The sequence below is a fragment of the Exophiala dermatitidis genome (genome assembly GCF_000230625.1).
Source record: "Exophiala dermatitidis NIH/UT8656 unplaced genomic scaffold supercont1.1, whole genome shotgun sequence".
Classification (NCBI taxonomy): domain Eukaryota; kingdom Fungi; phylum Ascomycota; class Eurotiomycetes; order Chaetothyriales; family Herpotrichiellaceae; genus Exophiala; species Exophiala dermatitidis.
This window is the reverse complement of record NW_008751646.1, coordinates 552,528-565,817: the sequence shown is the minus strand read 5'-3', so window position 1 is coordinate 565,817 and position 13,290 is coordinate 552,528. Positions and strand designations below refer to the sequence as shown.

At 52.7% G+C, this 13,290-nt stretch overlaps 3 protein-coding genes across 3 annotated transcripts; all 3 read left to right on the top strand.

Moving 5' to 3' along the window:
* Positions 1–255: 255 nt before the first annotated feature.
* On the top strand, positions 256–1,872 carry HMPREF1120_00206 (uncharacterized protein). Its single transcript, XM_009154196.1, has one exon. The coding sequence runs from the start codon at positions 477–479 to the stop codon at positions 915–917; it is 441 nt and encodes a 146-aa protein (XP_009152444.1). The 5' UTR covers positions 256–476; the 3' UTR covers positions 918–1,872.
* Positions 1,873–4,116: 2,244 nt separating this feature from the next.
* Positions 4,117–9,993, top strand: HMPREF1120_00205 (zinc finger protein MSN2/4). Its single transcript, XM_009154195.1, has 4 exons — positions 4,117–4,380; positions 4,475–4,549; positions 4,601–7,957; positions 8,025–9,993. The coding sequence occupies exons 3-4, from the start codon at positions 7,456–7,458 to the stop codon at positions 9,278–9,280; spliced, it is 1,758 nt and encodes a 585-aa protein (XP_009152443.1). The 5' UTR covers positions 4,117–4,380; positions 4,475–4,549; positions 4,601–7,455; the 3' UTR covers positions 9,281–9,993.
* A 168-nt stretch (positions 9,994–10,161) lies between these two features.
* Positions 10,162–12,240, top strand: HMPREF1120_00204 (uncharacterized protein). The gene has a single exon (XM_009154194.1). It carries the CDS (start codon positions 10,291–10,293, stop codon positions 11,584–11,586), a length of 1,296 nt encoding a protein of 431 aa, XP_009152442.1. The 5' UTR covers positions 10,162–10,290; the 3' UTR covers positions 11,587–12,240.
* Positions 12,241–13,290: the final 1,050 nt, after the last annotated feature.

The following is a 13,290-nucleotide window of genomic DNA, read 5'->3' as shown; positions in this document are numbered from 1 at the left end:
TATTCATCTGTGCTGCCACTGACACTTGGACTCGTCATGGAGATTCACTTCTGTAAGGAAGCAGAGAGATCGGCCAAGCAACACAGGGGTAGATATTGGTGGCAGCGCCGCACGATTATGTTGAAGAAAAAGAAAAGAGAAGGACGAAAATTGAGACGCAGATAATATGGTAGTAATTTTTAGCATGATCACGTGATGACAAGTGCATTTTCGTTTCCATGGCTTGGCATGCTTGTTGGTTGTAAAAGTTTGCCGGTCGAGTTCATGATTGTTTGTTTTATGATCAGGCTTGTGATGAACTGCAATTAGCAATATAAACGATAGGAAGAGAATGATTGCCCTTTCATCTGAAAAGATGGGGGTCATGATCTCAAAACATTGACTTGATTCTGAAGCCAACTGAGTCAAAGCTGTGTGCTGAACAGTTTTACTTTCGATTTCGCCAACTGTACTGGCAGTGCACTGGCAATCAGACCATGCGTACCGCCATCCTTGTCTCTTCTCGGGTGATGCTGATGGTGGCGACCATGGGCGCTGAAGGCGAGGCTCGTGGCGGGCAAGGCTGGTTAGGTGGCGTGTCTGAATATCGGGTTTATGATCCCTGGAAGAGGCTGCTAGGTGGCTGCTGTGGTTTACAGCATTTCCTGGCCAAGCTCCTTCTCTTGCCGCAGGGCCTCTTCCCTCAAAAGGTGTGTTGGGTCGTGAGAACTCATTTCGCCCCTGACTGGGTACGGATTGTTCCTGGCAAGAGTGCATTACAGCCGATGTTGTACTTGCCCAGCGCTGCCCGGCGGTGGGCAATGTTGCGTTTTCATTCTCGTCCATTATCTCAATCCTACCTAGCCGGGTTCCGACAAGGCTTTGAGTGGAACGCTTATCGCTTTTCTGCCTTACGACTTGTCGCCATGATGTGCTGATGGTCTTGTGCGCCTGATGATGGTGACTGGGGAGCGGAGGATCGTCTACCGTGATGCAATCATGTGTATGGCGGCGATCCAGGCAAGGTGGCTGCCAAACTTGAAGATTCGAATATTGCGCCGTTTCTATGAAATACAGTACCTTGGGGCCTATCTTCGTCATGTCTACGGTATCTACGTTCTTTGGTGCGAAATATGCCACTGCGAGATTACAAGGATCATGTCATGAAGTCAGTTACCGTGAGAGCTGCCGTGCATGGACAGTCTCGGACCGCACGACGATTGAGTTATCGTCGATCTTGTCGCTGGTGTAGAATACGTAATGTGTGCTGAGCACAGACTCGAGAGAGGCTTTTCGGTCTCGATTCGAATCATGCCAGACGTCGGGGCAGGCAATCCCAGCAGGCTGAGCCAGAATGACCTCGGGTCCCGGTCCTGCTGGCGATTTGGCAGGGGCTGTGGCAGACGCTGGTGCATACAATATTTACCAGGTAGGTGACCATGACCGGCATTCGTATAGACTGCGAACATGGTGCTCGGAAGGCCGTTCATCGCCGACTCGGGGAGACGCTTTGATCGGCCTCACTGGCCTCATTGGGGTTTGCGTCCTCTCATCCTCTACCAGCTCGGTCTAGGAAGTGCCGTTATCAATCGGGGGTTTGTGGCAAGAATGTCAGTAGAACGTCCGTCTCGGCTGGGAGGACATCATCCAACAGCGGAATGGCAACATGTGAACGGACTCGCGCGAAACGGAAAAGTGAAGGATGTTAACAGGCCGTCAGTTCCTAAACGGACAGCTTGTGCAGTCTGAGGCGGTTGACAAATAGATCGGAAGGCATGGCAGGTCCGGGTTATGGCGAAGTCGAATAGTGGCCTGTCGACTTGTCTGGAGGCGCTTTGGACGTCTGCAGGTTGGAATTGACATGACGCGTGTAGAGCGCGCTTCACTCCTCGACATTCTTGCGTTCGCGTAAGACGCTTCTTCCTCCTGTACGTGCGGGTTTGCCGCAACCTGCAACGTCAACGGTCTGACTGCTAATAGTAGCTGCACTCACCATACAATCAGGTTGTATGGCTATTGTTACAGCTTGTCAATAGCCTGAAGGCACATGGCAGCTCTTTCGCCTTTCGCTCGTCAAACGGTCGATCTGTGGCTGTATGTCAAGACTGCTGTCAATCTCACATACCATTCCTTTTCGAGACTGAGCAGAGGGCAGTGCCCGGCACAATCGATAAGCCCAGCTCTGTTGACGAAAAGGCCGCTCTTCGCCCAAACTCGGACGCACAGACAAGGCAGTTCATTCCCTCAACACCAAGACCGCCTGTGCCCACCAGTGCACTGGGTGGCAACATCAGGCAATTCACATGAATCAGGTTTGCAACATTCTAGCTAGCTCGACGAAACCCTAGAAATTACTGCAATTCCGGGGAAGCCTGGAGGGCTCATGCCATGCCTCTGGAAGACGAACTTTCGCCGAACAAGAAAGGTGCCGCGAGAGTCCAAGAAGAATACTAGCCAGGACCGGTGAACATTCCGCATTGTTCGTTCGTCCATGGGTCGGCTAATAATGGAAAAAACCCATTGTTCTGGACGAGGCGGGACTGAAGGAAAGCAGGACGAGATTTTTCGAATGCTTTCCAGGGCTTCTGAAGCTATCAAGGGTCGCTGGTCCATCACCTAGTAAGTCTAGCTAGTAGCGAGGCGAGGCAACAACCAGAGCTCCCGGGCCCGTATCAAGAAACCGAATTCGGCTCAATTCGCTGCCATTGATGCGAGGATGGACACCCGGTTCAGGCGAGGAAAGATAGACTCTGATCGAGCTGGTTAGAGGGCAAAGCTGGAAACCCACATCAAGCCAAGTGTGAGGGTGCCTTGTGCTTCCCTTCGAAAGACTGCACCCTGACGGACGCCTGGCACGATAAGACTGATAGAAGAGTGGAACCCAATTTCCCCGGAAGCACTACGTCGTCCTCCGCAGACAGCTCTGGCCGGCCCCTCCAACCCAAATAATGCAAAGCGAGATGATGTTGCCTTCGGTGCACATCATCGAAAGGGTACCACTGTCCTGAGGACCTTGTGCTCTAGTCGCTAGCACACAAAAATCTTCTCGCCTGCTGGGTTACAGTGCCAGGGTTCGACCGACCACCTAGTCTGCCGCCGTCCAGCACTAAAATCAAAGAATCCAAAGTTCCGTGGAACGTGGTAGCCAGCCACCGTGTTGGAGCACCTTATTATGCTATCAAAATATTAGGGTCGTCGAGGCCAAACCGAGAGTGTGTTGGGAACCAAAGCCACAATGAATAATAATGGTACTGTATGTGACCGAACAACTGTTGCTAAACGGAGCACATGGCACTCCCGTATCGCCTCGAACCTGAAACACCAGCTGCAGCTCCGGGTCAAGACAAAGAAAGAGCCCGACTGGTGGTGAATGAGGACCACAGCAGAGTGCCCTCCGTACCTGCATTAACCCATCGGACTCATTGGTTCAACTGGACGTGGATGCTTCTTGACCGTATATTTGGCGTGTTTTTGTGCGGGAGAAGCTGCAGCGTACTACAACGTTGTAGGAATCCAACACTGGACGACTTGTTCCTGCGTTAGGGCGCTGCTCGTCAGTGGAGTCTCCAAAGGTGCTTCTAGCGACCTTCGCGAGTTACATTGGGCGCGCAGACCCGTGGAGTCGCCACGCTTCTCTATGATCCACGGCGGTGGATGTTGGAAAATCGAATCACCAGCGACTTTCTGGAAAAGAGTTCTGCTGGCATCCAGCATCGATGGCTGGAGACAGCGGTGGAGACGTCTCTGAGTCGGCGGCGCGCTACCAGAGACGGCGCGTTCGCGGTGCAGTTTGGCTTGTTGACCAAAGCAGGGGGCAAGGTTCATGCCTCCACTGTGGGTTGACGGCACACGGAAGAGTTACCTTGGTGGCTTTTGGGCGAGTCAGAGTGCCCGGGTACCTGAGGAAGAGGTCCCAGTCCCACCGAGGTGCCACATGAAGGATCTGCTCTAAGCTCTTAGTCCGCATTGCCCCTGGAGGCCTGGAAGGTGGTTCTGGGTAGAGCTGGTCTGCTTAGGGCCCTTAGCTCACACCACCACTGCTGGCATCCATATCCAGGCTGCGGGAGCTGCCGTTTTTGAGGCCTAAGGAGCCATCCCGGTCCTGGTACAGTACCTGAGAAAGTGAACCCTCGGTCTCGGTGACCGGCTTCGAGTAGTGTTGGGAACATTTGCACCAGAATGTCGACATTCTTACCTACAGTGGCCCTGGTAATCATCCTTGTCCAGGGTTCGGTGTCGCTAGTAACTGGCAATGTTGCAACAAGGACAGAGAGGCAAGCGAGCAAGCATCAAGCCCATCGCCACAAACTACTGTAGTAGTACGTTGTATGGCACACCACTATCACCACTTCTGGTATCACCAAACATTTTACACGAAAGCAGCGCGTTCCAACTGTTGAGGTACGTCCAACCTGTCAGTCCAATACTGATGTGTCCTGGAGAGCAATCGTAGTAGGAGACCAAGTTACTTGTCAAGCTGTTTGACAGTTCTTAGGCCCCGGCCGTGATCGGCGGCCTATCGATACGTGTCCGAGGAACTCAGAGGTGCGAGTGCGAGCAGTAAGAGGCTGTGAGGCCAATGATTCGGCTGACGAGTTTTTTACCTAACACGAAGTCTTAGGGGTCCGCCAGACCCTGGCATCGCCTCTGGCTTCAACATCAACCATGGGCCTTGTCCGTACAAGGGCGGCCTCGGGTTTCAGTAACAAGCCCACCACTCTTGTGGTGAATCCAGCATCGATGCTACCGAAGACGGATTTGTTGCTGGTGTGGCCTGTGAATGTGCTGATTGCTATGTAGCAGTGAGCAGCCACATAGCACCTTTGAGCCGTTCTCGCGAGTCTAATCGGCAGGTGGACCTACGAGAAGCCGAGCCTGCGTGTCCACCGAGTGTAGGAGCAAGATGAAACACGCGATCGACCTTGGTGGCCCCCAAGAATGACGGGGAAGAAACCAAGAGCCACAGCCCACAACCATCCGAAGTCGAGAATTCTCCATTCTGTAACTCTCCCCGATGCATGCTGCTAGCATTGTGCCGGCCAGTGACAGCGAGTATGGTCGACATTCTACCTTTCATTGCCCCGAGCACTGCATATGGCATGTGCAGCTTCAAGCCTCGCACGCCACAGAGTGCTCAGCGTGCAGCTTACACGAGGAGACGCGTTGGAAGAAGGCAAGAAGAGTAAAGTCAAACGCGGCATCTGATGACATGGTGTCGTGTCAAAAGATGACGCTCGTACTGGCCGGCAAAGAGAGTCTACCAGCCTTTTTGGGCACGGATTGAGCACTCGCCACTATTTTACGTGCACTTGTGTGCGAGTTGTGCTGGACCGAAAACCTAGACCGCGCTTTCACGCGGGTACGGAGGTGTACCTGCATATGGAGCATGGGCCAGCGGGAGTGAGTGGCTCTGCCAGCGTCTGAGACACACGCGCCAGTCTGCACAACCCCAAAATGCCCTCGGCAGCTCAGCTCTGGCACTGCACAGCCAGAGTCTCTTGCCACCGGTGCCAGGCCTAAGTCACTCCCGCCTGCAGTGGCCGTAGAGAGTCAAAAGCAAAAGACAGCCTGTCAAGGACTGTCAAACGGTCAACGCCCAGCGCAAACCACCTGTGTTCGCATCGAGGGTCGGCTTATACGGACTTGCAACGGTGGGTGGAGGAGCCTCTACATGGACTTTGTCCCATGACCAACCTCCAGCGTCTACAGCGGTCGTGTCGACTGTACAGACTGCACAGATTATGAGGTTTTGCGCAGGACTGTGATGTTGGTACCGATGATGGTAATACAGGTTTGTGGTCGGGTCCAAGAATAGAGGTCCGACAGCGATTCGCTCGAGGCATCCCAGCGGCAGCTTATCACCAGCTTTTCTCCCACGTCACACCCCTGATTGGCGTCCGGGTTCCCAGCGACTCGCCCAGTCGCTGAACGCGCTTGGATGGAGTTTCGCGACCGCCAGATGCACGTACACAAACGCCAAAACTTGTTGATGCTCAAGGACATCGAACCGAGCGTCGCTCACGTTTTCAGGTTGTCAGCGACAGGACCTATCGAGGCAGATCCTTTGCCATCTTGGACTTGTCTCCTCCGTGTCATGATACGTGTCGTAGACCAATGATATCATCCAAGTTCGCCTCTCTGCTGTCCACCACAAGCGTCTTGCTCGAGAATGGCTGGCTCAACGACGCCGGGAGTGATTCGGTTGTATACACTAGGGCTCAACCACGATTCTACAATACACCCATACGAATCCAGTGAGCGTGTGCATCAGTGAAAGTCTGCCCTTTCAAGCGCTCATATGTGATGGAGGTGTTGAGGAGCACCAATAATAAACATTAGGCACAAATCGAGGCCACCATTTGCCTCTACAGGCTTGCTCGATATCTCTACACAAGCACACCGTCACAGGCAAAGCCCGTGCAATCAGGCCACAAGCATAAACTGTACAGGCAAGGCCCCAACGAGAACCAGTTCGGCCGGTGCGTCATCGGGAGCACGACGGGCGGAATGGTGTGCTAGACAGGGTGCAATTTCCCGTGCATACGACTGATGTGTGACAGACAGTGTGAGCGTCACCCAGCACAGCCCAGATGGGTAGCAGACAGGTCGACAGAAAGGCAGACAGGTAGAGGGATCCTCCAAGACCACCGTGACTTGCTCCTCCCGATCCTCTTTCGCCTCGGGAGCCAGACACCAGGACCGCCGCTCTAAGAGTTGCGGCTAGACATGGTGGGCCATGTTAGTGGATGATAGTCTTTGAGACGGACGGGGGCGGTGGTGAGACCTCCAGCTCCACCATCCTCCAGTCGACTTGCATGGGTCGCGACGACGGTCCCGAACGCAGCGCCCGTTCCTGCAAGCCTCTATCCATGCCAGTGCCCCATCGAGCGGGTGGCCCAGGTCACTGGTCGATGGGATGGCCGGCCGTTCAGACCCTCTCAACCCTCAGGGCACTTAGCGATCACTCTTTATGGCTCGTCCTTGCACCTTGCTCTATCATTCCTCCTCCGTCTCTCATATCGAAGGCAAGACGCTCTTTTGTTCCCCGCGATCCACGCTCTTTTGTGTTGTTATATCTCTCCTTGACCAGGCCCCCTTCCCGGATCTTGTTCACCACTCTTGTACAACACCAGGGTACCAGTGAACATAGTATCCAGTCCTTCCTTACAAGCCTGTGCCAACATTGTACCATATCATAATCGTCTCTCTCTTGTCTACATACATACATCCCACGAACCAAGGACGACCTTCTGAAGACGGTCACCAGCATATCTGTATCTATATGTACAGCTAGTCACAGCGAGACCTCAAGACGACCACTGTCATTCATTCGACCACAACTTCTATATATCAGAGCGTGTACTACAACAAGCCGACGACCGAGCAACTTGCCTTTGAAACCCGACGTCTGCCTTCGCAACAGAGCGAGGCAAGACCCCAATAAAAGAAACAAAACATCCCACAAACCCATTCCCAATGGAAGGACCATATCCCATGGCTGGCCAACAGATCCAGTTCTACCAATATCGGCCAGACTCGGACGCACGACATAACGCTGTGTTCACGCCCATGCCTGGCGAGCAGCCGATGTTCAGCCCCATGGCCGCGTATCCTCCTCATCACCATTATATGGCTCCTCAATACTGGCAACCACCGCCTCACTTCGCCCGAGCCCATTTCATGCCGCACCAGGTCATGACTCCCCAGGCCTCTCCTCCTTTGTCGCTGGCCGTGCCGATGCCCAAATTCGTGGTCGACCACAATGGCCCAATGGAGCATGCTCACATGCATGAAGGCCGGCACTCTTCACCACCGACCCCGGGCTTGTCAGTCTGCCCGAGCACCGCGAGCAGCCCGCCGGCTAGCAGCGTGCACCAAACGCCTGTACACGGCCCAGGGTACTTCCACCTGCCCCTGGAGGCATCAAAGGAGGAGATGCAGCCAATGCCATTTTTGGATGACTGGATGGAAAACGGACGTGAGTATTATCATGTAAATGCGTGGAAAAATCATCTGAACGGAGAACTGACGTGGTGAGGAAACAGAAGTTCACCTTTTCCCGCATCCTGGCGATGCCAAGCTCATGCCCAGCAATTCCGCTTCCGGCAATTTCAACAACTCCAACTTCAGCGCTTCCTTCGCTTCATTCACCTCCTCCGCCTCGGGCTGCACCTCTCCATCTCTGGAGCCTACCTCTCCCCAGTCCCAGGTCTCACCCTCGTCTGCATACCCTGTGGCCGAGTTTGTCAACCTGCGCGACCTGAGCTCGGCTTCATTCGAGTCCAACCCGCCTGCCGCAGTCCAGACCTTCCCTCCTTTGCCCACTCTGTCCGCCGAGGACGACGAGCACAAATTTGCGTTGGGCACCTCTGCGTTCCCCATCACCCCGGAGCATGACACGGCCGATCCATTCACGCTTCCTCAAAACCCATCCTTCGAGTCGTCCTTCTGCACCGAACTAGACTCTGAGGACGAGTTCAGCTTTGTCAACTTTACCGAGGCCGAGATCGCCTACAACGGTGACAAGAGACAGAGATTGTCGTCGGCTGAAGAGGAAGACTTCTTGAGCGTCCACAGCTTTGGCAGCTTTGATGAGGACGACCACGCTCACGCTGGCCTTCCCTCGCCTCCGGCATCCTCGTTCTCCGACGCGGGTTCCTGCTGCGCCAGCAAGAAAAGGTCGTCGTCTCAGCGCAAGATGAAGCGCAACGATTCGACAGATGGGGAATTCGAGTACCAACACATCACCGAGGCCGATGGTGCCATGGACAGCCACGCTGAGGGACAGACCAACTCGTCGGCAACCTCTCAAGGCCAGCAAAACTCCGCTGACGACAACACCACCTCGGTCCACCCCGATGGCACCGGCCAGTCGCAGCCCACTCCTACCAACCGCCGTGGTCGCAAGCAGTCTCTGACCGAAGATCCTTCCAAGACCTTCGTGTGCACCTTGTGCTCTCGTCGCTTCCGCCGCCAGGAGCACCTCAAGCGTCATTACCGCTCTCTGCACACCCAAGACAAGCCGTTTGAGTGCAACGAGTGCGGCAAGAAGTTCTCCCGATCCGACAACCTTGCTCAACACGCCCGCACTCACGGCAGTGGTGCCATTGTCATGGATGTCTTGGAGAATGGCGAACTCCAGCCACATCAACCTTACAATGAGGAGATGGGTCATGTTCTCTACGAAGCGGCCCAACGCGCCGCCATGGCCACCTCCTCCAGCAGCAGTGGCTCCGAGAGCTCGTCTTCGGGCGAGAGCAAGCGTGCCTTGAAGAAGAGGAAGCGGGACGAGTCTTTGTAAAACACTGGGTGTCTCCCTTGATGAGAAAAGGACGATCATGACGACAACACAAGCAAAAATCATTGAACAAAAACAATTACCAAGCGAACTACCACGACGGAATGATCCTTTTTATGACGTGAACCAAGAGAGCTTCTTCACCCAGCAGACCACTATTTGTTCCATGGGTTCCTCGCTCTACTTGGACAACCATGGACCAGCGTAGGAGCTCAAGACTGTGTATGTGTACCGAGGAGATGGTCAGAAAAGTGCGCTAGATTCTTTTAAACCTTTCACACCACATGTATTCTAAAGGCTTTCAGAATGGGGGAAAGGGAAGTGTGGCAGGGAATTGAGAAGAGTGTGCAGCAAGAGAAGAGGATGGTGATGATGACCTCTTTTTTTCTTACCAACACACATTGTGACAACACTATTTTGACTTTCTTTTCTGCTTTTCGTCTTCCTACACTCGTTTTTGATCTGCCATCTCGAGAAGATTGACTTGGCGGAGGAGAAGCAGACATGATTGATCAGCAGCCATTACCGCCACCACTATCGTACCATTGCATCACAACTGGGTTGTCTTTGCCTTGGTCCGTGGGTGGTGGTTCTATGTATATGTACCACTAAGTATTCGCACTGCATACTATCATTACGATTTGTACTATTATGAATTGATTGGAACATTGATAATGCATTGGTTGAATGAATCCATCTGAGATGGACTAACAGTATCATGCCTTTTTTTTTTGGCATTGCTCCTCAAACACGGCAACGTGAAGAGATGGGTGGTGAGCAGAAACGAGAAGAAAAAGGTGAAATCCAGTCGCTTTCCCCACAGCAGTTTGGTTTGCTTCGGGCCGGTCCCTTATCGATTTGCTCTTCCCCTTCCCCAGCTCCTTCTGCGGGCAGCGTAGGCAGCGGCAATCCACTCAGTTTTCTGAGCAGCTAATGGTCTCCATCCCATCTCCCCTTTCCTGAGTAGACGTTTGTTTCTTTCTCTCGCTTCAACGGTGCTACTGATCTGAAATATGCCTCCGTCGCCAGCAGCTACCAACTTCAAAGGTCCCCGTGGGCCGCTGAAGCATCGTTGTGGTCTTTGCCAGGTCCCTGGGCCCAAGGCTAAACTTTCCCTATGTACAGGGTGTCGAGTGGTCCGCTACTGCTCTCGGGAGCACCAAGTCCAGCACCGCCCAGAGCACAAATCTGTATGTAACAAGATCAAACGTTACCGCACCAAAGTCGCCAAAGAAGAGGATGCGGTTCGCAATGCAACAGAGGATTTCATGACCCCGGCAAACGCATTCGAGACTCATGTTGGCCACTTCTGGGGCATCCTCAATACTCGGGACTACATGCGGGCACGATTCGAGCTGGCCGATACGGTCCGCCTAGCAGGGACATTGGACGGTGTCACTGAGGCCCTCGAACATATGCGGGATATGCTGCGGCTATGCAGAAAGGACAACGTGGGCGTACGACACATCATACCTCCGGTGATGCTTCAGCTTGATCAAGACCAAGAATGCTACGACTTCATAAAGTGGTATGAGACCGAAGGTCAACGCGGGGACTACGACTGGGGTAATATGGACTTGCCATTCCTCAACATCAAAGGTGCCGACATCCTTGAAGACGTCGAATACCTTCGCGGAAAATATGCGGACGTCCATAATGTGTCTGCAGTAATGCTACTCAAGTTGAAGCTGCTCGTCGACATAATCAACATTAAGCTTGCTCGAAAAGTCATCAGTGCCCGCTTGCCTCCTGAGACATGGGAAGGCGTCGAACTGCGCGTTATTCGAAGCCCACTTAGCCGGCAGTGGGTAGGGAAATCTGATCAGCTCCTTACAAGCGTGCAGCAGAAGCTCGAAATTCATGTCAAACTCCTCGCCAGGACTCTGCAGACACTCAACGAGCATTTTGTCTCCACTCTTTTGGAGGCTGATGAGTGGCTCTCTGAATCACCTTACACATATTCTCGGGGTTCGTTCGAGGAAATGCTGTTGCTTTTGCAATACAGTTATGCCGCTTGGTGGCAGCATGAGGGCGTCTTGGAACTACTGCAATCCGCAAAGGCAATCGCAGCCAAGGACTCGGAGGTCGAGATCGAGAGTATGATGAAGAGCACGACTTTCAAGACCAATCCTGGGTCAAATAGGACCAAGGCCGAATTGCTGGATGACGTGAGTCGCAATCGTCTTTGGGGATATTTCAGCGATGCCGTGGAGGATGCCACCAGTCTAAACGAAACCCCTCCGTCCGAAGTCAAGATCCTGTCCTACCTTGGTGACTCGGACTACGATATTAGCGACGAGTCGGATTGATGTACGTCTCCTGTGTCCTCTTGCTAGCCACGAGCCCACCATATTCAATCCAGAAGTTTCTTTTATCCGGAGAAAGTCACCAGCGATACGACACATGGACGCAACCAATGTAAAGGGGAAGATGACCATGCCAATATGCTCAGGGACAATCCTTTGACCACAATATACGTTGTAGTACTGTAAACATACTTAGGTAGGTATGCAGGGTGCTAGAGCACTCTATCGACTACCGTAGTTAGTTATCGATAAGGCGCGATAGGCGTCGACGATATCGATAGCGATATCGATAGCGATAGGAGTGGATAGACGCTTAGATAACGAAAGGGCGGGGTTCAAGTTTTGCAAATGGGACAGGCAAGGCAATAAGAATAGGCAGACTATGAAGCTCCTACTGTTGGTCTGAATCACACATGTGCAGTAGTGTCGCCATTGAGACAGAGCATGGGTGTTTTCTCGGCCGGCAAACTTTTTTTTACCTTTACATCGGCATGGCATGTACAATGTACCCACGAGATGATCGATCACATTTGTCAGTGGAGTAACTGTGGTGAAGAGGAACGAAAGAGAAGACCCAAAAATTCTACAACTAATCGCAATCCGAAGAAAAAAAATTCACAAAGGTACCAAGTATGCAGTGCATTGTGTCCACTTGGCAGTTAGGAAAAAACATAGTTATACACAAACACAGCACGCGGCGGACGCGTTGTTTGTTGTTATCGTATGGAGTACTCGTGCAGGTCTGGAAGGCCGAGGAGGATCGTCGATTTTCACTTTTTTACGTAGTTTTAGTACAGTGTAGTAGCATTCCGTATGGACAAACGATGACTTTTCCTCTATGAAGAACTCGAAGCAAGCCACTGACGCAGTCGTACGTACAATGGTACATATCTACAATGTACAGTAGTGTACGTAGATAGTTCCAGTAATAAAAAATGCATCATGGCTGTGCATTTCGATAAGCCTTTAATTTCCCTGACAGTGACGCCAGGAGGAGGCGCAGGTTAACCTTAAGTACAGTAGTACCTTTTAAGCCTTCGGCGTCGGATAGGGATGATGATGACGTCGGCATCATAATGCCTGCTTAGGTACTGCTGTGGGCGGAGTATTGTAAGGTACCTGCAACATTTTACAATGTACAATGTTGTATACCTAGCATTGGATTAATCGTACAGAACCTGGTGAGGTAAGGGCCGTCTCCACGAACAATCATGATTGAAGGGCAGACACTACTGCAGGAACAGAAAAGATCGAGATCGTTTTCGAGGTTCAAGGATCATGAGAGAGACACCTTCGCTCCGCTCACTCGTCCTGTCGGCAAGGACTGCTGATATTGTCGATGCTGGGATATGCCGTGGGAGCAGACGTTTTGTTCAGCAGGACGAAAATTCTCAGTCTCCATCCATGGGCTGGCTGCAGTGGCGCAATGCATGTGTCAGAAGCAAGTGCGATGTTGATGCGAGTGAGCAGACCTCTCTCGCCTAGAGGCTTACCTCTCGGCTCTTTCAGAAACGCGTCCAGACGCGTTCGACAGGTACACATGTAAACACAGTGGCAAAACCTTCAAAGTGCCAGGAGTGGCTGGCTGCGCGAAGAGACCCTCTTCTCCGAAACAGCCCCTTGTTGGTCCATGAGGATGTCAAAGCGCGAAGAACCACCCGCTTGCCGCGTCTCCGCTCTTCCCGGAGGTTTTGACATGTGCCAGAA

Excerpts from the sequence above, each read along its gene's own strand:
- HMPREF1120_00206 (XM_009154196.1), top strand. The coding sequence starts at position 477 with ATGCGTACCGCCATCCTTGTCTCTTCTCGGGTGATGCTGATGGTGGCG.
- HMPREF1120_00205 (XM_009154195.1), top strand. The coding sequence starts at position 7,456 with ATGGAAGGACCATATCCCATGGCTGGCCAACAGATCCAGTTCTACCAA. Across the intron at positions 7,958-8,024 it reads TGACTGGATGGAAAACGGAC|AAGTTCACCTTTTCCCGCAT; the intron begins GTGAGTATTATC and ends GTGAGGAAACAG.
- HMPREF1120_00204 (XM_009154194.1), top strand. The coding sequence starts at position 10,291 with ATGCCTCCGTCGCCAGCAGCTACCAACTTCAAAGGTCCCCGTGGGCCG.